General features: G+C 40.4%; 4 protein-coding genes across 8 annotated transcripts; all 4 read left to right on the top strand.

Annotated features, from left to right (window-relative positions):
* The first annotated feature begins 2739 nt into the window (after nucleotides 1-2739).
* LOC140768813 (multicopper oxidase LPR1 homolog 4-like) lies at nucleotides 2740-5653 on the top strand. The gene is made up of 4 exons (XM_073109235.1): nucleotides 2740-2842; nucleotides 3438-3684; nucleotides 3809-5275; nucleotides 5371-5653. Exons 2-4 carry the CDS (start codon nucleotides 3460-3462, stop codon nucleotides 5422-5424), a joined length of 1746 nt encoding a protein of 581 aa, XP_072965336.1. The 5' UTR covers nucleotides 2740-2842; nucleotides 3438-3459; the 3' UTR covers nucleotides 5425-5653.
* A 5123-nt stretch (nucleotides 5654-10776) lies between these two features.
* LOC140768011 (multicopper oxidase LPR1 homolog 4-like) lies at nucleotides 10777-13156 on the top strand. The gene is made up of 4 exons (XM_073108080.1): nucleotides 10777-10815; nucleotides 10907-11146; nucleotides 11256-12719; nucleotides 12814-13156. The coding sequence occupies exons 2-4, from the start codon at nucleotides 10928-10930 to the stop codon at nucleotides 12865-12867; spliced, it is 1737 nt and encodes a 578-aa protein (XP_072964181.1). The 5' UTR covers nucleotides 10777-10815; nucleotides 10907-10927; the 3' UTR covers nucleotides 12868-13156.
* A 1905-nt stretch (nucleotides 13157-15061) lies between these two features.
* On the top strand, nucleotides 15062-16835 carry LOC140768057 (multicopper oxidase LPR1 homolog 4-like). Its single transcript, XM_073108138.1, has 2 exons — nucleotides 15062-15094; nucleotides 15234-16835. Exons 1-2 carry the CDS (start codon nucleotides 15062-15064, stop codon nucleotides 16761-16763), a joined length of 1563 nt encoding a protein of 520 aa, XP_072964239.1. The 3' UTR covers nucleotides 16764-16835.
* Nucleotides 16836-18953: 2118 nt separating this feature from the next.
* On the top strand, nucleotides 18954-25251 carry LOC140768919 (multicopper oxidase LPR1 homolog 4-like). 5 transcript variants are annotated; one of them, XM_073109393.1, is made up of 6 exons: nucleotides 18954-19236; nucleotides 19490-19759; nucleotides 20228-20312; nucleotides 22472-22716; nucleotides 23434-24900; nucleotides 24999-25251. In XM_073109393.1, exons 4-6 carry the CDS (start codon nucleotides 22492-22494, stop codon nucleotides 25050-25052), a joined length of 1746 nt encoding a protein of 581 aa, XP_072965494.1. In that variant the 5' UTR covers nucleotides 18954-19236; nucleotides 19490-19759; nucleotides 20228-20312; nucleotides 22472-22491; the 3' UTR covers nucleotides 25053-25251. The 5 variants fall into 5 exon arrangements, with proteins under 5 accessions (XP_072965494.1, XP_072965495.1, XP_072965493.1 ...); XM_073109394.1 differs by having other exon boundaries at nucleotides 19490-19579; XM_073109392.1 differs by having other exon boundaries at nucleotides 18954-19759.
* Nucleotides 25252-25948: the final 697 nt, after the last annotated feature.

The raw sequence follows: 25948 nt of genomic DNA on the forward strand, positions 1-25948 counted from the left end.
AACGCAGACAAGAACAGTTTACCTCAGTTGTAGAAATTGACAAGTATATTGGGGTTGGTGAAGTAGTACTCTGTCAATCTTTTTTCTTTATTATTCTTCTCGTTCTCCTTCATGCCCCCCACTAACTCATGCAAGATGAGAGAGCTTATGACGGCAAGAAAGGTATATATTTGAAGTAGGAAATATATCAATTATTAATTTAACTTGCTAGAGATATTAATATATATCTTGAAGAATTCAACAATGGCACGTCTTGCACAAATCAAGTGGGTTTGCCCATAGTTTCTCTGATCCAATTCCTTGTTCCGTGACTTAGTCCAAGTCCAATCTGACGTGTTGCATGCATATCATTGCTTTAGAGAAATCTAAAATACTAAGAATTCGTTAGGTTTGAGTTCCAAGTTCGCTGATCACGTAGGAATCCAAGTCATACATCAACTGTATCTTGGAGTAACATTAGTTTGAAAGCAATTGATATTGATACCAAATTAGGTACCTTCTGATGAGGGTTTCTTGAAGACTAAGCCATTGACATTTTGAATACCAATAGTTTGAATTATAAGGACAACGAGTTCTACGTCCAGTTAAGTTTTGAAAGTGACTGTCGACTAGAAAACAATAGGTTTATCTGGTGGAGAATTTACTACTAAAACTAATTTGGCACATGCCTTAGCCTATTGATTAAGTATCTAATAAGATAGGAGATAAAAGCTGGGCTTATCTTAAGTTATATAACAAGAATATATGCATATATATATATATATATATATATATATATATATGTTACTATAACGCGGTCTGCTGAAAGATTAAGTTCACGGATGCCATATGCTTGCACGTAGGGATGGATAAATGAGGGCCAGATCAACTGGTCAAGGCCAAACATTTGGATAATTCTTTGGATAACCAGTCCACTGTTCCACTATTCCGGGTCGAATAACGTGGAATCCCGCCCACAGTTCTTAATTATCGCCAAAAGTTTACAAGTTTGTTCATGTTCCAATAGTAATACGTACATATATATATATATATATATATATAGACTAACTAACGGTGGTTGGGATGCTAATAGAAACCAGCTAGCCAATCTCTTTAACAGCTGAGTTAGGTTCTTAGCTGGTGGGATTCTTGAAGAGTGTTCTATAAAAAATTGTATAATAAAGATAGAAAATTAGGAGAAGGCATCTTATTCTAAGGCCTTGATTGATAACAAATCAAGTACAACATGTGGTTCATTCCAAACAGCAAGTTGGAAGAAATAATCTAAGGATAACCATCACGGAATGTTCATGAATAGTTTTAATAAATATATATCAAACTTTGACATGAAAAGCATGTTTAATACTATATATAGTCTATTATGAAGTTATTACAACTATATGACAGCTTAGACAATGGCCCATGATAGTATTATAACACTATTTTCCATCTTAATTTTATCACAGTGAGTATCATTTGTTATGTATAGTGGATAAAATTATAAGATAATTATTTATAAGGGAATTGGATCAACAAAAATAAAATGGATAAAAGGAAAATATCATAATCTTTTGAAAGTCCTATCTAACAGCTACGAAAAGAACAATAAATAAATAAACGCCACGTTTTCACACCCTTTGAAGGTAGGAGGAGGCTGGTCCACTAACAAATTAGCATAGATTCCTTGTTTTTATCTAATGGAGGATTGTGACATTATATTATGCTTAGTGGACTATATTAATACTAAGTACGAAGAAGAATTAAACTAGCATCCGAAGAAAGGGAGTTGTACACATACAAGTTGACATTCTTCGCTAATGATTGAATAGGTTGTATTCTTAATTTCAATGGAGAAGATTTTATCGCCAGATACTTCTAAAAATAATCTTAACTTATTAATCTAAGCAATTCATTCCCAACTAATTGGCTCACTCAATAGATTTTCCCTACTAATTAATGCCATTGATCAACAATAAGAAAAGGTGAAGTTTTTGATCCAGCAAGCGTGGAAGTGGTAAATTAAGATGAGATGACGTACTTATTATGAATCTTACCCCTTTATCCAAATACCCTTTTCCTTCTTTATATATATGTTGGCCAAACTTAAAAGTTTTCCTTGAATTAAATTTATTTTATGATACTTAAACTCATAACCAACTTTATAATTTTTATCCAAAGCTAATGGCGAGAGTAATTGACCATCATGCTTTTGGCAACTTCACATTTTATTCTTTATTTGTTCTGAGATGTTTGTGATTATCAACCGACTGCTATAAATTAGAAAGAACAATATTTTGGTCTTCTTATATTAAGATTAATAGTCGTTAGATAATAACATATATGTCAAAGTTGCATGAGTTAAATGTCACAAATAAAAATTCAAGCGCACTTTAAATTTTGACCAAACGATAATTAAATTAAATCTATTTGTCCCTTCAATATATATGTATATATATAGAGAGAGAGAGTTTTCTTTGTCTATGACTAAATAAAGAGCTAGATTACGGTCTCTAACCAACGAATAAGAGTGTGTTCTGAGTACGATCTTTTAATACAAATAATGTGAACCCCTCTCTGATCCTTTGATTCTTGGTCATAGAGTGTGATTGGGCACCACTTGAACAAGTCATTGGTAATGTTCGGCAGATCCCCAACTAAAAAGATGGAAGGAAAACAATGGAATGCCGGCCGGCAAGAACGTAGCACACGTCTTTCCCTAAAATATTAATCCCTCGATTACGAAATTGCAACGAGCTTGCTTGGCTTTCTGACCCCCTTTGCTTGGCTATATAAGAAGGATCTTGGCTCAATAGCCAAAGCATTCAACCGTGCTTACCACACGCACTCTCAACCTTTGCAAAAGGTGGGGTTTCTCTTCCTCTACATCTATCTCTTGTTCTCCTCCTTCCTCAAGCCAAGCCCTCTTGTTTCTATTATTGAGACCGTTATTCTACAATTTTCTTTATATATAACTCGCAGACATGTTATGAAACTGTGTATTTTCCCTTTTATCTTTTTAGCTGCAACGTTTTCACGCTTTTGCTATCTGGTTTTGTTATAGTTTGGTAGCTGTTATGATAGATCTTGGTAATGCTTTTTTATCTTTGGGATATATATAGTTTGTCAAGAAATATAACAAGTCATTTTCACTATTTTGTTCATCCCATCATATATATCCAAGTTAAAATATATATATAAAGTAAACAAAATATGCGTGCATGCATAAAACTATATACATGCATGTAAATATTAAGAAATTCAAAAGGACACAAGTTGTTGATGATGCTTGCTTGCTATTATTTCTTGGATTTGAATAGAATGCATAGCAGAATAAGTCCATCCTATTGTTTCCATTCTCTGCTAGGCAACGATTCTTTTCCAAATTTCCTTTTGACTGCTGTTTTTTTACATAGGAAAAATGTAATCGTAACAACTGCATAAACGATTAATTTTTGCAGCTAATTAGAGAAGGTAGCAGAAATGGGGAGCAGAATGCAAATTGCATTCACGCTTCTCTTGGCAGTCTCAGTTGTTGCCACTGAAACCATTCAACCCGTTACGGAAGAAACTCTCCAAAAGGTGGCTGGATCATTGCAGATGTACGTGGATCCACTGCCCCAGATGCCAAAGATATATGGCTACTCCATGCACAAGGGCCAGCCAGTCTCTGTCAACCTCACCATTGGCATGTACAAGAAGACATGGGTACGTAATGTTCTCTTCGATTAATAATTCCTCTTATTATACGTAGTTTTTTCCTTTTTAATATCACTATATTAGCTAGAATAAAGTTTGACGTTCGGCAGTCAAATGTTTATATTGATTACAGAAATTTCACCGCGATCTCCCTGAGACCCCGGTGTTTGTCTATGGCACCTCCGCCGCCAAGGCTACTTTCCCTGGGCCCACCATCATTGCTCGCCACGGTGTGCCCCTCTATGTGACGTGGGAGAACCACCTCCCGAAGTCCCACATCTTATCCTGGGACCCGACTGTCCCCACGGCCATCCCCAAGTGCGGCGGCGTCCCGGCCGTTGTCCATCTACACGGTGGTGCCAACCCTCCGCAGTCCGACGGCAGCGCGTTTGCCTGGTTCACCGCCGGCTTCAAAGAGAGAGGTCCCAAATGGACCACCCCCACTTACACATATCCCAACGTCCAGCCGGCCGGCAACCTCTGGTACCATGACCATGCCCTCGGCCTCACCAGGGAAAACCTCCTGGCCGGCCTCCTCGGGGCCTACGTCATTGAGAAGCCGACCGTCGACGACCCGATGAATCTCCCTTGCTTGAAAGAAGATCTCCACCTCGTCATCGCCGACCGGAGCTTCAACGTCGATGGCTCCATCTACATGAACACAACTGGCAACGTCCCCTCGGTGCACCCACAATGGCAGCCGGAGTACTTTGGCGAGGCGATCACCGTCAACGGCAAGGCATGGCCTTTCCTCTCCGTCCGCCGCCGTAAGTACCGTCTCCGCATCCTGAACGCCAGCAACGCCCGCTACTTCAACCTCACCCTCTCCAACAACCTCCCTTTCTACGTCGTCGGCTCCGACTCCTCCTATCTCTCCGCCCCCGTCTGCACCTCCAGCATCCTAGTGGCTCCCGCCGAGATATTCGACGTCGTCATCGACTTCTCGCAATCGACCACTTCCGAAGCTGAGTTGTTAAACAACGCGGCCTACCCGTTTCCGACCGGAACCCCCGCTGGCCCATTAAACGGCAAGGTCATGAAGTTTACCATCTCAGCAGAAACGAAGCCCGACAAATTGGATAAATCCACGATCCCCAAGGCGGAGGTCAACTATGCTGCGGTGAATATACCGGACATCTCCAAATTGAAGACGAGATACATCGTCTTGTACGAGTACCAGACCGCCGACGGTGAGCCGACCCATCTCTACATCAACGGGCTACGCTTGGAGGATCCGCCGACGGAGACGCCCAAGTCCGGGACGACCGAGCTGTGGCACGTAATAAACCTGACCGGCGACAACCATCCGTTGCACATACACTTAGCGACGTTTCAGGCCGTTAAAGCGCAGGAGCTGTTGGACCTACAGAACTTTACGGATTGCATGACGGCGGTGAACGACGCCGTGAAGTGTGACGTGTGGCGGCACGCGATGGGGAAGGTGGTGGCGATACCGGAGCACGAGAAGACGTGGAAGAACGTCGTGAAGATGGATCCGGGTTACATGACGAGCGTGGTAGTGGCGTTCAAGCTAGTAGATACCGACATGCCGTATCCGTTCGATGCCACAGCGGAGCCCGGATACGTCTACCATTGCCATGTAAGTTATTCTTGAAGTCCAGCGTAAAGCTTTTGCATTACATGACCTTAAATTAATCCCTCTAACACAAGCAATTAACTTAATTATGTTTGCAGATATTGGATCACGAAGACAATGCTATGATTCGGCCCTTGATATTGCTGCCTTGAAAGCTTATAACTCCGAACAAATATGGGAAGAGAAAGTGAAGAAAGTCGTTTGAGATTGAGAAGAAATTATTGTTTTTAAGGTTAATTATTGTCGGGATTGGTGTTGGGTCACTCGTCGTGTGGTATATTTGATTAGATTGCATTGTTCGAATTATATTTCAAATGTAATTATTTTCTCAATAAAATTGCTTAACCCAATGGTGCAAATATCAATGCAGCCAAAAACAAGATAGCACCTGTCGGTGGTAGCAGTTGAAAAGTATATATATATATATATATATATATATATATATATGTTGAGATACTAGCTCGTACCTGATTCCCCCAGTAATTGGATTTCTTTTCTATCAAAAAATTGGATAGGTGAATTGTTTTTAAAGTAGTTATAAGTATTCATGTTGATACTAATTTGTCCATAGCTTCATCAAATGAAGTTTATCCGCGCACATCTTTCTAAGGATTACGTTTTATTTATTTATTTATTGAGAGAATACTGGTAAGCTGTTTTCGATGCTGGTGCTCATGTCACAGGCCCAAGTCAGTAAGTCCTTCACACTAAGGACTGTTATATATATATTGCAAAAAACTTTAGCTAGGTTTGTGCTTCTAATTTCCTGCCCATGTAGACTTCCATGTCATATATCAACTGCGTCATTCTTTTGGTAGCTTAGTCAAAAGCAATTGATACTAATTTGTTATTTATTGATAAAGGTTTTAAGCCATCGCCATTCCGAATTCAAGCTAATAATTTGAATTAAGAAATAATTTTACTTGGAATCTCTGATTTATTATTATTTTCGATGTACTTTTTCTAAACTGTTTTAGCACATATAAATTCTTGAATCATTAAAAGCCTCTTACTTCTCTAATACTATTAAATAAATAAATAAAATAGAAAGATTAAGCTATCCACTTATTGACTTTGATGGTTAAGAAAGTAAGTAAATAATAAATAAATTAATTAATTCACCAATAACACTGAGTCCTCTAAGAGCTACTTGCCTCGCCGGAGCGACGACCTCACCAGTCACCATTACATACGACGTGCTGCAAGCTTAACCCTCGAGCTATCTCGGCCTCGTCACCATGGAGATCTAACAATGGACGCCTCGACCGCGCTGATAAGTGGCAGCTCTCTTTGGGAATGGAAGCGTCTGGAGTCCATCTACTCAGTGAAAGACACATACCCATTAGGCGTCGACTCCACCGGCTCCGTCTAAGGTCCGTTATGGTACTACTACCAGGGCTTGGACTTAGACTGATCTGCCATCGAGATATAACGACACCATTTTGGAAAGATTCTCAATTGTCGTCTGAATGGCGCCATGTTGCCTAAAGCCATGTTTATCTTGCAGTCCATCTTGTCGTTCTATTGCTGAGACGTCAAGGGTGAACTCGATCGGCAGTGAGGGAGTCATCCTCAAATGTGGCACTCGCCCTCCAAGTCTTCTTCTCCTATCTCCTTGTACTTTCTGTTGATCTACTCTTCCTCCTCTGCCGCTCTTCTTCCTCTGCCTTCCCTTCGGCTTCGGCTCCTCTTCCTCTCTTTCCCCATCTTCCAAAAGGCTTGGTCGGAACCCGACCAGCCCCGAACTACCTCCTGTTTCGATGCTGACCAAGCAAAGCCCGAAGTTGGCCCAATTATTTTGCGGGACCCGGCTCATTGCCACCCTCTAGGGCTGTCGAATAAATGAGTTGCTTTGCTCTGCTAGGTTAAAGCTCGAGCTTGGGTTGATCCGGGTAGAGATGAGTGGACCCCGAGTCGTAAAAACTGGCTTGAAATTAATATTGAAGGTAAAAAAGGATTCTAACAAAATCCTACTTCCAAATCCTAATCCCTACCTCAGCCTCCTCCTTTGGCACAGGTGCTTGTGAGCTCGTCCTCCTCGAGCTACCACAATGCCAGCCTCCTCGTCCTCTTTCAGTCATTCGCCAAGTTCCTTCTCCTTCGGCACTCATGCTTGTGAGCTCATTCTCCTCAAACTGCTACAATGTCAATCACCTCATTCTCCTTCACCAAGCTCAAGGGAGATTCCAACAATGAAAGCGCTGATCGAGCCACAGCAGTGGCGACGAGAATGCAAGAGCTTTTTGATCTACTTGTTGAGATGGATCCATTATGAAACTGGCTCACTATCGAGGTGACAATGGCAATAGAGGAGAAGGGTATGAGGGCAATATGATTGGCGTTCTAGAGGGCAGTGATGTCGCGGTGCTAGCCGTCTTCTCCTCCTCCTTAAGCTACCTTCTACTACGTCCTCCTCCTTAAGCTGCCTTCTACCGCGTCCTCCTCAAGCTGTCACGATGCTTGTCTTGGGCTCGAACTCGCTTGTTTCAGTTCAATGCAACTTGATTTGAATGAGACTTGATGATAGGCTCATTTTAGACTCCGACTCAACTCGAGTTGAGCTGAACTAAGCCTAAGCTCAATTTTAAAGCACAAAACTAATTTACCACCCATTAATACCGGAAAAAACAAAACTGTATTTCGATTTTTGACTTCTACATGGAGTAATATAAGCAAAATAAATTTATTCTAAAAATGTCGCTAAAATACCCATGCTTCACAGGGAGTATTATGACCATGTCCACCTATCCAGGTCGAATAGCCGACGCCCACAGATAAAACTCAATTAGCAATCTCTTATATCTTCCAAGGCTAACTAATAGTGCCTTTAGAATGCTAATAAAGATTTAATTTATTATTTAGTTCGTGCATAAAAATTATTTATCTATAAATATATGAGCAAGTTAAGGTCTTACCCATGCAATCTTGGTGTCTTTATTAACAAATGGAATTCGGATAAGAAAATTGATTCTTTACATTTGGTAGGTTCCTTTTTGGTAACATTGGTAAGCTAGCTTCTGAGATGGTTTTAATCTAATATATAATTAATACGCATGCAGTACCTGATGACTTACTTTGGATTCGATATTATTCACCGACAAAATTCTAATGATTTCCGAACGGACTAAGACATGAAAAGATTAATAAAAGATTAATAAAAGAACCTCTTCCTTGACTAAATGGCTTGCTTAATTGGCTCAATTAGTTATGTACGTTCTTGTCCAACCTATGAGGCAATCATTCGAATATTTTTTATGATTCCAAGCATGACGTGGACTAGTCAACTCTGTTATTCAATTAATTAATTGTCCCAATAGTGCTGTGAACATGCTTGGATACCTAGTCTACCTTTCTCGTAATAATTATCATTTTGTTTAGGATCATGCTCAATTTAGTTGACGTAAGGATTAATTATGGAGCTACGGTTCCTCCTTCAACGAACACAGATCCTTGGTTACTAATTCTTCATATATAGCCATTTGTTCCAAAAGTGGTCTGCTGGCTTCTAAATTTTCACTCTTAACAACCAGAAACTCTTTTTCTCTTTCTTCTAGTAATTAAAAACTAAGTATAATGTATTTTAAATTGCCAAAAATTAATGGAGCGGCTGTGTAATGATTCATCTGTTCCAAAGTGGGAGAATGCTTATAAAAAAATTTGTTTGTAAAACCATAGTATTATAAGGTGTAATTAAGATGTTTGATCGAGTTTCATTGCCATGAAAGTTTTCAAACAGCATACTCGGTCAAATTCAATCTAGAAAGAGTAAATTCCGTTCTTTTTCTTAGTGAAATATTTGTCCTAATTTATCTCCCTCACTGTCCAACTATTAGATCATCAAAGTTTTTCAAATAATTCTTGGCTTAGTATTTCAACATTTGTATGGAAAGGAAGGGTCCAATAGAGAAATAATGAGCATTGCACATGTTTATATAATCCTCGTTTCATTATCATCTTAAAAGATTTTTCTTTGGTGAAATAAAATATTTGAATGAGAGAAGATGGCAAGAGTACAATAGTCATCAACAGTAGTAGGCTGTTGGCATTTAAGGCTGGGTTGAAATATAGTGTCTATTGATTGATCCTATTCAAAATAAAACTGTGCATCCAGCATTATAACATAAAAACTATGTGCTATCTCTTTATTATGTATAACTAAAGACTATTCCATATCAAAACAAAATAATGCGGGCCAACTCACAACGCATTGTTGCCTTGATGTTCTATTTCCGTGCACATTAAGTTAAACTTGTGGAAGGTGCAACGTTAGCCCATAAGTATGACCTTAATCGTGACATATAATGTGAACCCCTCTAAATTTATGATTCCGTTAATTAATTATATGTTATAATATGTGATTAGGCCACCAGGCATGTCAACCTTGATAGTAGCTAACCCAAACAAAAAGTGGGTTAGTAGAGCAATTACATAGTTTGAACTAGTCTGATGAACTTAATTATACGTTAAAACGTATGATTGGGCAAATATTTCAGCATGTAAGTCTTAGTTGTGGTTGGTGCATCCTCCAACTCAAACAAGGAATACATATGAGAAGAAATTAGATACGTTTAATGCGGTACGTAACAACCCCCGTGTTTGTTTATTGGTTTCTTTCTAAATCACCATCCGTTATAAATTATGCGAAAATAAGAAGAAATTTCAAGCTAAGGTATGGATTAGCTATTAGGTACCATCTGCAAAAGGATCATCTTTAATTAGTTATACTTTCGTTATCGATCCATTACATTAATTATTCTGTGAAGTACTCCCTCTTGACTTAAACAATATTTTATGAAGGACAAGAGCATCCTAATCTTAACCCACAAGATAAGAACATATAGAGTACTCTAATATTATTATTTTATACCATAAAAATGATCTAATATAATGTCAAATAATTGGAAATGTTTCGATTATGAAGTTTTGCACTCTATATTTTTCCTGTATATATCCTCACTTTATTTGCCAGAAACTAATTTACATAATGTAACCAAACAAAAGGATTATTTTGACAGGTTTTAAAGTAAAATATTAAAGGTTCATATAACGAGTTTTGGTAGGTTTTAGATAAGGATATATACTAAAGTAACTTTCCTTATGTTTGGCTAAATGTAGACGGGGTAAAGATGTAGGGCAAACCGGCAAAGTGTATACTAATGGTGCTAAATCTGAAAGAAAGAAGAGAAGTTGATTTGGTCCATCCTGGGAGAAGAAACGTGGAGGATAGGATTAGGAAATGAAATAAATATCGACAGGAAACATGGCTGTCTTTATTGAATCGTCCTAGCTAGTTTGTCATCTCTCTACTGTGATAGGTTTGATTGTGACCAAACTAATAGTCGTTAGATTTGACATGCTTCCTTGACAATGCGTGGGAGTGGGGTCGCACGGGGTGGGTTGTCAGCAAGTCATGGTAGGTTTCGAGGTCGATTTATTTTTAAATTGGTTTCTTTCGTCTATAAAACGAGCACTTAGTCTCTTTCGCTAAGACATCCAAGCTAGCTTGTGTTAGTCACACGCCACTCTTCGACCTTTCCCTCACGGTTCAGCATCTCTCTTACATCTTTGATCTCTTATCCATTGAGGTAAATATCCATATATATACACTAAACTTGTTCATGCACTTTGCTGTAGTGCAAGAAACGAAGCTTGCAAATGAGGATCAGAATGCAGCAGCTAGCTTTCATGCTCCTCCTGGCAGCGTCCCTCGCCGCTGCTCAAGTGGTGACGCAAACAACCCTACAGAACTTGGCAGGATCATTGCAAATGTACGTCGATCCACTGCCGCAGATGCCAAAGATTAATGGCTACGCGATGCAGAATGGCTCTCCAGTCTCCATCAGCCTCACCATAGGAATGTTCAAGAAGACATGGGTAATATTTATTTTGATTACTACGTACGTACGTAATTTATTATGAAAGTAATAAGAATAATAAATAATATAAGATCGATATATGATTTTTATTATTTTTCTTACGGCAGAAATTTCACCGTGATCTACCTGAGACGCCGGTGTTTGTCTATGGCCAATGCCTTGATACGGCCACTTTCCCGGGCCCCACCATAGTTGCCCGTCACGGCGTCCCTCTCCACGTCACTTGGGAGAACCACCTCCCGCAATCCCACATCCTCCCTTGGGACCCGACCCTCTACACTGCCATCACTACGTCCGGTGGGGTCCCAGCGGTGGTCCACCTCCACGGTAGCGTCCACCCTCCCCAGTCCGATGGCAGCCCCTTCGCCTGGTTCACCGCCGACTTTAAAGAGAGAGGGCCCAAATGGACCACCACCACCTACTCGTACCCTAACGTCCAGCCCCCCGGCAACCTCTGGTACCACGACCACGCCCTCGGCCTCACTCGAGAGAACATTTTGGCTGGCCTTTTGGGTGCCTACGTCATCGAGAAGCCGTCCGTTGACACCCCGATGGATCTTCCCTGCGACGAGGACGACCTCCATCTAATCATCGCCGACCGGAGCTTCAACGTCGACGGCTCCATCTACATGAACAAAACGGGAAACGTACCCTCCATCCACCCGCAGTGGCAGCCAGAGTACTTCGGCGAGGCGATCACCGTTAATGGAAAGGCGTGGCCGTTCCTCTCCGTCCGCCGCCGCAAATACCGCTTCCGTATACTGAACGCCAGCAACGCCCGCTACTTCAACCTCACCCTCTCCAACAACCTACCCTTCTACGTCATCGGCTCCGACTCCTCATACCTCGCCGCCCCCGTCGCGACACCCACAGTCATCTTGGCCCCCGCCGAGCTAGCCGACGTCATCATCGACTTCTCGCAATCCCCCACCACGGAAGCTGAACTGTTGAACACCGCACCGTACCCGTACCCTAGTGGCACCGCCGCCGGCCCACTAAACGGCAAGGTCATGAAATTCACCATACAACCCTTCTCATTCTCCGACCCCCCTGATAACTCAACGGTGCCGGAGAAAGAGGTCAACTACGCCACAGTGACCATGCCGGGCCCTACAACGGTGACTAGATACATAGTGATGTACGAGTACCAGACGTCATCCGGCGAGCCGACACACCTCTACATCAACGGACTCCGGTTAAATGATCCAGTGACGGAGACACCCAAATCCGGCAGCACAGAACTATGGCATGTGATCAACTTGACCGGCGACAACCATCCGTTACACATCCATTTGGGGATGTTTCAAGCCATCAAGGTGCAGGAATTAATAGACCTGCAAGGCTTTACAAATTGCATGACGGCAATTAATGACGCAGTGAAGTGTAACGTAGACCAGCATGCAGTCGGTAAAACGTTATCGATTCCGGATTACGAGAAGACATGGAAGAACGTCGTCAAAATCGAGCCGGGTTACATGACGAGCGTGGTTGTAACGTTCAAATTGGTGGATACCGACCAGACTTATCCCTTCGACGCGACGGCAGAACCCGGATATGTCTACCATTGCCATGTGAGTTATTCTCTTCCACACTTACGATAAGTAGCTAGATAGGAGAATAAGTCGATCGATTCTGACATACGCAATATTATATTTTTCTTTGCAGATATTGGACCACGAAGACAATGAGATGATTCGTCCACTGAAATTGGTCGCCTGATACCTGAAATTAAAGTGATCCAGACAAGAAGGAGTAGTAGTTTATGTCTGTCATGCATGATTCAATAAAACGGTTCAAATGAAGATAGAAGACGGGATGTCTATTTTCTAGAAGAGTCTAGAAGTCTAAATGTCAGTGTATGTAGATGGTTGGTTTTCAATCTGTGAGTGGAGTGAGTCAGAAATTAGTTTCTGAAGCTAATTTCATGTGAGTGTTCGTATTTGGGCCAAATGTTGTTGTATAATGTATTCAATTGATTATTTGAATTCTATAAGATTGATGTATAAAATCTCTCATTGTCCAAAAAGCAATATGTGAGTATGTAACATCCTTTACTCGGGTGTGAAAACAGTTATTAGACATGCTATACCAACGTCAGGTAAGCCACATTACTTGACCAAATGCAACCATGATAATGTTTTATTCGCAAAGTTGGTACGTAGTTGTTGTGATATAGAGTGATTCTATTAAAAGTTTGGCAAACTTGGACTAAAAGAACAAATGGTAATATGTACTTCTGATTCTGGACTTTTAATGTATGCATAGTTATCTTATTCAAATAGTGTAATATATCTAGCATTTAGCTTATCAAGCAAACATATTCAACAAATAAAACGTTGAATGCCTTCATGGTCCAATATCTACAAAGGTAATTGCATATGCTAGAGAAAGAGATTACAAGAAACCCAACAGTAGCAAATCTATCATAGCATCAGTGAAGTAGCTAATGAGCTCCCTCACATCCTCCTCCCCCAAATAAACTTCTAGCCTCGATGGAATATGTATATATTACTCTTTGCACATTGCACTATTTATATGTACTGGAGTAAAGTATACGTGCTTACTTAACATTTTATCTGGTTTAAATCTGAATTGCTACTGTCGAACTAGAGGAGCTTATCGGGTCGGGTAGATAATGTGCTCATCTTGGACCGGATTGCGAGATTAGAAGTAGTATCCAACCATTTCTTCCTCGATCCGGACTAGCGTACGTCCAATATTGGACTTACACATAATCTATGAAGGACAAAAACATCCTTGTTGACATGCTAAAGAAATTTGTTATTTTTACTACACAATAAAAAAAAAATCAAAAGACAAATAACAGGTAGATGCTGGTTTATGTAAATCAAAGGGGCTAATATTTAGTAACACATAATTTGTGTATATTATGTTATGTACTCTATTTTTAACTCGTCTAGTTCAATCCTCTCTATGTTCATTTATTCACCAGAAAAAAAAAATCAAACTAATCATAAAAAAAGGACAGGTTAAATACCCTACTTTTGGAGACTTAGCTAGTGAGATGATGAGGAGTTTCGATAAGTAAAATTTAAGGACACCAACGTACGTAATCTCCTTGTGTTTAGTTATTTAGGAATGCCAACTAATGCGAGAGGATGTTTTCTTCTGATAAATAACTATGGCTAAATTTAGACCAGATAATTGTTTCGGGCATAATATGTAACAGATCAAAGGTGCTAAATCTAAATGGTCTGAAAAAAAGAAGTAATTAATAGTTTTGGTTCTTCCTTGGAGGAGAAGATGGTCAACCGTATTAGGTAATGCAACATGGACAAACATGGGAAGCACCTTCTTTTTCCAATCTGTTTTGGATTAATTTAAAATGATTCCAAAAGAAATGATGCTTCCCTTCCTTCTAATTATGTATTAGTTAACTTATAATGCATGGAAGTGGGAACGAGATTGTCAACCCTGTTCTATTTCTTTTTGAAGCTAGCTCTTTATTATTTACCTCAACTTCGCCCTTTAAAAGAAGGGCCTTTGCACTTTGGCGAAGGCATCCGAACTCGTATAATCTTCCACCTTTAATATCCTAATTGAAGGTTCACCTCTCATATATACTGAACTTGTTCATCACTTGCAGTGTATGCAAGCAAAAAGGCTTGCAAATGGGGATCAGAATGCAGCTAGCTTTCATGCTACTCATGGCGATGACCCAATTAACTCTAGAAAAGGTGGCCGGATCATTGCAGATGTACGTTGATCCACTGCCGCAGATGCCAAAGATTTATGGCTACGCCATGAAGGACGGCTCTCCAGTCTCTGTCAACCTTACCATAGGGATGTTCAACAAGACATGGGTAATGCTAGATCTTTTCCATTTTAATTAATTCGCAAGCTTGTTATCAGAGCATTGACATGTTCTTCCCACTGACTAGTTGAGAAATTAATGGTGCATAACTTGGCATGCCCATCTTGTTCTGTTCATTATTAATTAATGTGATAGAAACTACGTAGGACCACTCGAAATAACGCCTTCCAGTTTGCTTCTAGGAAGAAGCATCTTGTATGTAAGAGTTGTGATCGATGATGCAACATATAAAGATTGTATAATAGAGTAGTTTATTTTAGAACAATTCATATTGATTTTCTTACAACAGAAATTTCACCGTGATCTTCCTGAAACTCCGGTGTTTGTTTATGGCCAATGCTCTGCTACGGCTACTTTTCCGGGCCCCACCATCATCGCCCGCCACGGGGTGCCTCTCCACGTCACTTGGGAGAACCACCTCCCGCAATCCCACATCCTCCCTTGGGACCCGACCGTCCCCACCGCCATCCCCAAGTCCGGTGGCGTCCCCGCCGTCGTCCACCTCCACGGCAGCGTCCACCCTCCCCAATCCGATGGCAATGCCTTCGCCTGGTTCACGGCAGACTTTAAAGAGAGAGGACCCAAATGGACCTCCACCACCTACTCCAACCCTAACGTCCAGCCCCCCGGCAACCTCTGGTACCACGACCACGCCCTCGGCCTCACTCGAGAGAACATTTTGGCTGGCCTTTTGGGTGCCTACGTCATCGAGAAGCCCTCCGTCGACACCCCGATGGATCTCCCCTGCAACGAGCACGATCTCCACCTCATCATTGCCGACCGGAGCTTCAACGTCGACGGCTCCATCTACATGAACAGAACCGGCAACGTCCCGTCCATCCACCCGCAATGGCAGCCGGAGTACTTCGGAGAGGCGATCACCGTCAACGGCAAGGCGTGGCCTTTCCTCTCCGTCCGCCGCCGCAAGTACCGCTTCCGCATCCTTAACGCCAGCAACGCCCGCTACTTCAACCTGACCCTCTCCAACAACCTCCCCTTCTACGTCGTCGGCTCCGACTCCTCCTACCTCTCCGCCCCCGTCATGACACCCACCGTCGTCTTAGCCCCCGCCGAGCTAGCCGACGTCATCATTGACTTCTCGCAATCGGCCACCACGGAAGCTGAACTCTTGAACACCGCGCCGTACCCGTACCCTAGCGGCACCGCCGCCGGCCCACTAAACGGGAAGGTCATGAAATTCGCCATACAACCCTTCTCGCTCTCCGACGCCCCGGATAACTCGACGGTGCCAGACAAGGGGGTCAACTATGCCACGGCGACCATAGTAGACCCGACGATAGTGACTAGATACATAGTGATGTACGAGTACCAGGCACCATCCGGCGAGCCGACGCACCTCTACATCAACGGACTCCGATTGGAGGATCCAGCGACGGAGACGCCCAAGACAGGGAGCACGGAATTATGGCACGTGATCAACTTGACCGACGACAACCACCCGTTACACATCCACTTGGGGATGTTTCAAGCCATCAAGGTGCAGGAATTAGTTGATTACGAAGGCTTCAACAATTGCATGACGGTAGCTAACGACGCAGTGAAGTGTAACATTGACAAGCATGCAGTCGGTAGAACGTTGCCGATCCCGGATTACGAGAAGACATGGAAGAACGTAGTCAAAATTGAGGCAGGTTACATGACGACCGTGGTCGTGGAGTTTAAATTGGTGGATACCGACAAACCTTATCCCTTCGATGCGACGGCAGAACCCGGATATGTCTACCATTGCCATGTGAATTATTCGCTTCCACACGTATGATAAGTAGCTAGATAGGAGAATAAGTCGATATATTCTGACATATGCAATCATATTTATCTTTGCAGATATTGGACCACGAAGACAATGCGATGATTCGACCCTTGATGTTGGTTCCGTGATGCTCGAAATTAGAATGATCCAGATATAATAAAATTGATTCAGAAAGGCTATTTTCTAGATAGTTCGTTGTCAATTTATGAGTCAGGCATTAGAATTAATTTTGAAGCTCATTTCATGTGAGTGTATGCAATTGGGCAAAATAGTGGTGTATAATGTACTCAATCAATTACTTGTATTCTATACGAATATTGATGTATAAAATCGGTCTCTTGTTCTCCAAAAATGATTTTGAGTTTGTGACCACTGAGCTGAGATAGAGAACAAGCATTAATTTTTTCAATCATTTCTTTATCTAGATGAATTAAGCACCGTTCGTATTATTACAAACAAACTAATGATCCACTAGATCTGTGTTGCATCCCAAACCTATAACTATTTGGCATCCTTTGAGGAGGAGGAGGATGGAGGAAATAGACGGCAAAGAGGGAGAAGTAGAAGACGAGAAAGTCTGATTGTAAATTTAATTAGATATAAAAAAAAATAAAAAAAATATTTAGTTACTGAATCAATTTAAGAGTTCTATATATAAGAATTGGAATATAAATTAATAATTTTATTTAATGAGATTATAAAAAAGTAATAAATTTAAGAAATATTTTAGTAAATAATAAAACTCTTTATAGTGACAGATGAGAGATCTAGAGAAGTATTCAAATAATAGTTGATTAAAATACTATTTTTAAGAGCAAAGTAAATTATAAAATATTAGATGAAACATAATAGGTTTATATTATAGAATAATGGTATGCTAAAGTATTTTAAAAATAAACTGTTGTTATCTATCCTTAATAACGCAGTATAACCATCACTGTACTAAAATAAAAATTAATTTATACTGGTTTCACATCCAAAAAACAGCCTTATCCATCACACTATCTAATTCAATTAGCATAACATTCCTAAAACTGAGGTACTTCAAACGGAGAGTTACTTCCTTAGTACTAATCATCACCATATTTATAAATTGATCAGACTAATGTAAGATTTGAATCACTTAGCCAACTGCATCACACAAACATATTCACAAACAAATCATTGCATGGCTTCATGATCCAATACCAGCAAAGCTAAATTGCATATGCTAGAGAAAGAGAGCTTACAAGAACCCAAAGAGTAGAAGATCTTCCATAGATTAGCACTGGGGAAGTAGCTAAACAAGCTCCCATATCCTCCTCTCCCCTGACAAACTTACTTCCTGGCTCTCTCAAATCTCGATGGGCTGAGCTGCTTCTGGGTGGAGGATAGTTGTACATATATATATCTCTCTATCCTTTACTATCGCAACACTGTACTAATCATATGTACTGCAAAAGAAATAATTATATGTACGACGTGTACTGCATTTGGGAAGAACAAGTACACGTGTACTGCCCCAAGATTATAGGTTGTCTATTTGATCCATTACAATTACTAATATATACGTACGTGACATAAATACTATTATCTCTATTTTGTGGTATTGAAATCTTTTTTTTTTCTCTACACCTTATCAAATATATTCCTTCCATCGATTTTTTATTAAGATTTCTAACAGAAAATCATCGCATATTTAGCGTGACATGATGTCCTTATTAATCAAAATATCATTAGCTAGCTTAAGTCTCTTGTTTTTCTCTTTCTTGTGTCTCTCTCAAATTCAAATCTAGAAATAAATCTCAGTACCTCTCTAGGAGGTTAATTTATAGAGAAAAATAAGAATAAAAGGATGAAATAGTTAAGGATATGGGTGTAAACTGGGCTATATATATATATATATATTAGAGTTTAAGCGAGCCTGTTGCAACTCAGAATTGACTCAAAATTAATTATAAGGCTAAATTAATAGCTTAGATTAGACTTAGCTTAACTCTGGCTGAGCTGCGAGAGTTCGTTTATTTGAAAAACTTAGTTGTTGGAGTGAAAATTTTAATTATATTTTTAATTTAAACTCTTTAACATTTCGGCAGGTTTAAATTTTAACTACTACGTTGACTCGGTCAAACTAGACGAGTTTGGCGGGCCGATGAAGAGATTAAAAAGTATCCCAAGCTCCAGATATCGCTGCCATGGCGATATCAGCCGTCCATCGTCCTCATCTATCTCCTCTCGCCTTCTTTCTTCGTCGGCTACCACTACTAGTACTATACTACCGATCCCAAGGTACTTCCCTTTCTTTACGAACCTCGAGATTGCAAGATTTTATTGTCGATTTTCTTGCGTGGAGAGATCCCCGCCCTCGATTCGATGGGTCCCAGAGTTCAAGAGGCCCTACATGAGGGGCGTAGGCCCGTCCATTGGAGGGTTCGCCGGCGACGTTCTTCCATTGGCCCGAACCCTCGCCTCCGTCGCCGATCGCCTCATCTCGCATTCCAATGTAATCCCCTTTCCTTTTCTCTCTCGAAAAAAAGAAGGAAAAGAAAAATCTCTGTCTAGATTCAGGCCTGAGATCTCGACCAGACTTGAAATTGGTCCCTTTTTTGTAGTGTTAGTATGCGAAAAAATTCGAGTAATTTTAAAGTTAATGATATATAAGTGCGATTAAACTAATTCCGGCGCATCTTCTCATTTATTATACTTCATATGATTATTGTGGATGATCCAAATACATATAAAATATTCCATGGCAGATTGGCAGGTATTGAATGCGGCAACATTGCCAAAGAGATTTTTTTTGATAGGTTCACAGAAGGATATTCAGCTTTTCAGCCTGAGAAAAGGTAACTAACTAACGAGAGATGCCCATGTCTTTGGAACTACTGTTCAAACCACCTGGCAGAGTGTGATTCTCAAGCTATCAGATGCTTGTTTTCTTCAACCAGATGGTGAGAATCAAAATAATTTGTAAAGTAAAGGACTTAACTCATCAGAAGAAAAAGGAAATGCAACATGTTGCTAAGGTAATTTCCTCCGTGAGACATTAGAAGCATATGTGAGAGTTGTTGGTGGTCCAAATCTTTTCTGACTGGTTGTTTTTTATTTGGATTTAAGCGTTTGTTAGTGTTTGCATGTAAATTTCAACTTAAATAGCAGCACAAAGAAATAAAATTAGGGAAGATCTAGGTGAAATGCAAATTTTATTAGAATAATTCATACCTTCATGTTAAGCCTCAAGCCAACATATACTAGAGTCAGAAGAACAAGCCTATAGCAACTTCTTCTTATTCTGGAAAGTTTGAGAAGTAAAATGCTATTAGAGAGTTCAGTAAAAGCCTCCTTTGGCCTCTTGACTCTGGCTTTAAGCAATTAAGCTAAAGATGTTTAAGAGTTCTGTAAATTCACCTTAGGTAATTAATATCCAGTCTAGTTAAAGCTCACATACTTAATACTATTCTCATGTGGAAGTAACTTGTTTCCAACCTTGCTAGGTTTGGTCTTGGATGCTGGAATGGAGGAGGATCTACTATTGGCCTCCCTGTTATTGAGTACATTGTTACAGATACTCCTTTGAAGGTGCATACACTTCACTTGACTTGATCCCGCTACAAGAATAATAAATGCAACTATTACCTCTGATATGAAGTCTATCTGTTTTATGCCATTTTCATGTGTTCATTCTGGGACTAAGGTGAATGGTAATCAGATTCAGCTATTCTTGCTAACTGCTGCTAGTAATACCTTTCCTTCTACCTTGAATTTGTGATTACGCTACCGTGTCAACCATTGATAGATGTGGTTTGGTGCATCCTCTAACCTAAACAAAAAAGTGAGTGAGTAGAGCAAATAGCCAAATAGTTCGAACTAGTGTAGTTACCTTAATTGATTATATGTTTCAACATATGATTGGCCCATAATTTTAGCATATAAGTCAGCTTTGGTTGGTGTATCATCCAGCTCAAACCAGATATAAATATGAATAGAAGTTAGATATGGTTAAATGCATGATTGCATGAGGTGTCAATTATAACGGACGAATTTGTGTTCTTTTCTTCTTCATTTTTTTTTTCTATTTCTTGGCTTCTTTCCAAATCACCATCACTTATTTGATTATTTTAAAAGTAAAAGACTTCAATCTGAGCTATTAACTATTAGATGTGATTGCAAAAGGACCATTCATTGTTAGGTACTGTTTCATTTATAATCTTGTGAACTCCAGATTGACTAAAGATAATGTATCAAGGACAAAGGTATCCTTGCGTAACCTGCAAGGAAAGAGATGCTATATCGGCTACACTGAAAACTATGTTATATTTACCACAAACTAATCATTGTCATGCCTAAAATATTTTATTTATCAATAGCTCAGAGGCAACTAACATTTAGTGCCACATAATTTGTGTTTATCTTCTCAGCCGCCGCATCTCCATTTTATTCAAAGTTTCAAACACAATGGGTGAAAGTCAGCTTAAATAACTTATATAAAAGAACCAAATATAGGAACTTTTGACAGGTTTAATGTGAAATTTTAAGGTCCCTATAATACCCTCCTTCCAGGGAATAAAGTTTTGTAAGATTGACTAACAGGAGGACATTTTCTGGTAAATACATGCAAAACTAAGTTAAAATTAGACCCAGTAAAAATGTAGGGCATAAAATGGAACAAATCAATGCCAGATAGTTAATTGGTTTGGTTCTTCCTTTGAGAAGGTGGACATGGAGATCAGGTAATGAAATATTTGCTAGAAAACAAGGCTGTCTTGTATCTAATCGTGTTTGTTATTTATTGTGATAATTTGTTTTTGACTAAATTAATAATAATTATAGTGCAGAGCCTGTTATGTTTAACAAAGGGCACTGCAGGCTCCAACTAGACAATGCTTCCTTACCTTCTAATGTATAAACTAATGCGTGGAAGTGGGACATGGTTGTCTGTTTTGAGCTAGCTTGTTTATTGATTTCCTCTGCTATAAAATAGGCCTTATGGCCAAGGCATCCATCCAAACTTGTGCTCGCCACAAGCCACTATTCAACCTTTTCCTCAAGGTCGCTTCTCTACTCTCCTCTCCTCTCCTCCTCTTTCTCTCTTAGCCATTGAGGTAACTGGTGGGTTTCCTTTTCCTTTTTTTTTTTGGGTGTTCTTTTCTCATGTCTCTCCAACCTATAACTTCATGACAAGATAAATGTCATGTGAAATGCCAAATACTTCATTCAATTCAAGGTTAGCTGATGTAGACGTAGAACAGTATTGGCGCCATGCATAGTAGAGCTATGTCATGATAAGATACAGGCTACCTTATTTGTACTGTTAGGTACAAGATACATCTTTAATGATGGTGTCATTTTGTCGAAGAGCTCTTATTCTGAATAGAAGTTAGAGGATAGCATATTATTATTCTTTATATAGGCTTAGACTATAAACTCTATTTCAAATATTTAACACTTGTCTAGTTATTTGATACATCTCGGGATTTGAAGAACCTCATTCCAGATGGGAAAAGTAGAAAACAAAGGGAGTAGTTTTTCTATGATTCTTAGACAACTAATTGACAGAGAAATATTAATATGCTCTGATGATTCATGAATTACTTTTTATTATTATTGTTCTTGATTTATTTGCAAGGTAAGTTTGACTGAATACGCCAGAAGAATTGGCCCTTCAGAGAAGGCCACTCATGTGATTGCAAGAGTTCAGACCTACTGCTAGAAATACTAAACTTGTTCATCACTTGCAGCTCAAGCACAAAGATTGCAGATGGGGATCAGAATGCAGCTAGCTTTCTTGCTTCTCTTTGCGATGTCCCTCATCGCTGCTCAAACAATTATGCCAGTGACGCCGTTGACATTGCAAAAAGTGGCCGGTTCATTGCAGATGTACGTCGACCCACTGCCGCAGATGCCAAAGATTTATGGCTATGGGATGCAGAATGGCTCTCCAGTCTCTGTCAACCTCACCATAGGCATGTTCAAGAAGACATGGGTAATGTTTTCTTCCATTTTATCCTAACATAACCAGTTTCTAGTTTCTAGTATCGTATACCAATGACAACGTGGAGGACGATAGAGTTGATATTTTTCTTTAACTACTTCTCAAACTTGTGAATAGAGCATGTGCCTTTTATATTTTATTTCCCACTGATATACTTAGTTTATGATGATGATGGTGAACAACTAGACATAGACATGAGTATTTTCTTCTGCTCATTAAATAAATATATGTGATGGAAACTAATGTAGGACCCTTTAATAATGGCTTCTAATTTGACTCTATAGTTCTAGATTGTAGTATTTAAAGGCAGAAATCTCTTCTTTTTTAAGAAGAGTTGTTATGCTGCAATAATTTCATATGCAGCACCCGACCATATGGCAACGTGAAATCATTGAGGATGAGGAATACTCAAACAGTCCAAGCGATGGGATGACAAGTTCCTAACCTAGAAAGAGAAAGGTCGGACTATTGACCAAGTAAATGATATCAGACGGATTTGATAGCAAGAAAAGGTCTAATTCGATTCTTTATTAGAAATTAAGGGGACAAGGGGAGCAGTTTAGATGTCAATTCGTATAGTTGACCGTTTGCAAGAAATCATACGTGTGCGTTGAACAACTGACACCCGAGTATGCAACGTAAGAAATCATAGATCTGTGGAGTGACTTATTTAGCAAAATATTTATATTTTTTATTTTCTGATGACAGAAATTTCACCGTGATCTTCCTGAAACCCCGGTGTTTGTCTATGGCCAATGCCTTGCTACGGCCACTTTCCCTGGCCCCACCATCATTGCACGCCACGACGTCCCCCTCCACGTGACCTGGGAGAACCACCTCCCGGACTCCCACATCCTCCCCTGGGACCCGACCGTCCCCACCGCCATCCCCAAGTCCGGTGGCGTCCCAGCCGTCGTCCACCTTCACGGCAGCGTCCACCCTCCCCAATCCGACGGCAGTGCCTTCGCCTGGTTCACCGCCGACTTTAAAGAGAGGGGACCTAAATGGACCACCACGACCTACTCCTACCCTAACGTCCAGCCCCCCGGCAACCTCTGGTACCACGACCACGCCCTCGGCCTCACTCGCGCCAACCTCCTCGCTGGTCTTCTAGGTGCCTACGTCATCGAGAAGCCCTCCGTCGACGACCCGATGGACCTCCCCTGTGATGATGACGACGACCTCCACCTCATCATTGCCGACCGGAGCTTCAACATCGACGGCTCTCTCTACATGAACTTCACCGGCAAAGTCCCTTCCATCCACCCCCAGTGGCAGCCTGAGTACTTCGGCGAGGTGATCACCGTCAACGGCAAAGCGTGGCCGTTCCTCTCCGTCCGCCGTCGCAAGTACCGCTTTCGCATACTAAACGCCAGCAACGCCCGCTATTTCAACCTCACACTCTCCAACAACCTCCCCTTCTACGTCGTCGGCTCCGACTCCTCCTACCTCGCTGCCCCCGTCACGACACCCACCGTCGTCTTAGCTCCCGCCGAGCTAATCGACTTCATCGTCGACTTTTCGAAATCCACCACCTCCGAAGCCGAACTGTTGAACACTGCGCCGTACCCATACCCCACCGGCACCGCTGCTGGCCCGCTAAATGGCAAGGTCATGAAATTTACCATACAACCGTTATCAATCTCCGACCCCCCTGATAACTCAACGGTGCCGGAGAAGGAGGTCAACTACGCCACAGTGACCATGCCCGACCCTACTACGGTGACTAGATACATAGTGATGTACGAGTACCAGACGGCATCCGGCGAGTCTACACACCTCTACATCAACGGACTCCGGTTAGAGGATCCGGCGACGGAGACGCCCAAGTCCGGCAGCACGGAATTATGGCATGTGATCAACTTGACCGGCGACAACCATCCATTACACATCCACTTGGGGATGTTTCAAGCGATCAAGGTGCAGGAAATAATTGGCCTGCAAGGCTTTACAAATTGCATGACGTCATTTAACGACGCAGTGAAGTGTAACGTAGACCGGCATGCAGTCGGCAAAACGTTACCGATTCCGGATTACGAGAAGACATGGAAGAACGTCGTCAAAATCGAGCCGGGTTACATGACGAGCGTGGTGGTGGCGTTCAAATTGGTGGATACCAACCAGACTTATCCGTTCGATCCCACGGCGGAACCCGGATATGTCTACCATTGCCATGTGAGTACTAGTAGTCATAAGTTATTCTCTCTCACTTGTGAATAAGTAGATATCCGAATAAGCTTATTCTTACATGTGGGATTAATTTATCTTTGCAGATATTGGATCACGAAGACAACGCCATGATTCGTCCATTGAAGTTGACTGCGTAATATTGGAAGTTAGTTAAGTTGTCCAGATAACGCACTTAGTACTAGTTTTTTAAGATTCTCAATAAAACTATTCAGAAAGCTGATGGAAATGTATGTCTATTCTATTTTCTAGAAGAATCTAGATGTCTATATAGTATGTGTGAGTGGAGGCATGAATTAGTATCTAAGCTAACTTCATGTCGGTGTATGAATGTATGTATTCGGGATAAATTTTGTTGTATAATGTACTCAATTAATTATTTTAATTATATTTCATTGATGTATAAAATCTCTCTTTTCGCACTATTAGATGAGGATCTCTGTGACCAGAGATAGAGAACGAGCATTAATTATACTTAGGAATAATTGATTGATAGAACCAAATTAAATACCGGTTTCCAACAAAATATGATTATCTTAAATTGGCATCCCAACACTGAAGCTCATAAAATCAATGGATCTAAAACTACTATTTTTTAATCTTAAGTGTTATATTAGAAAAGCGAGATAAGAGTAAGAAATATAAGACTATTATTTGATTAGAGGAAATAGTTTATGTTTTAACTCGGATAAATGATAAAAATAGAGAATTGTATTTATAATATAGTCAAAATGTAATATGGTAAGCTGCTGCTTAGTGTATATTCTATAATATATGTTATTTTTTTTGGGTAGAATTTTGTAAAGCTTTTATTAATTTAATTAGTTATTTATTAGGTCATTAAATAGAGATTGAGCTAAAAGTAATCAAAATTACGCATGTCGGATTTGAGGCTTTCTACTAAAACATTAATGCATTATATGCTCAAATCGTCCTGTACATTAACAAATGTTTATGTTATTATTGATGAAACCGGTCTTAAGTATAAAGAATTTTTTTTTTTTCCCTGGCTCATTTTATCAGGGTTTTAATTTGA

The sequence above is a fragment of the Typha angustifolia genome, chromosome 10, assembly GCF_048772165.1.
Source record: "Typha angustifolia cultivar Huaian chromosome 10, ASM4877216v1, whole genome shotgun sequence".
Taxonomy (NCBI): Eukaryota; Viridiplantae; Streptophyta; class Magnoliopsida; order Poales; family Typhaceae; genus Typha; species Typha angustifolia.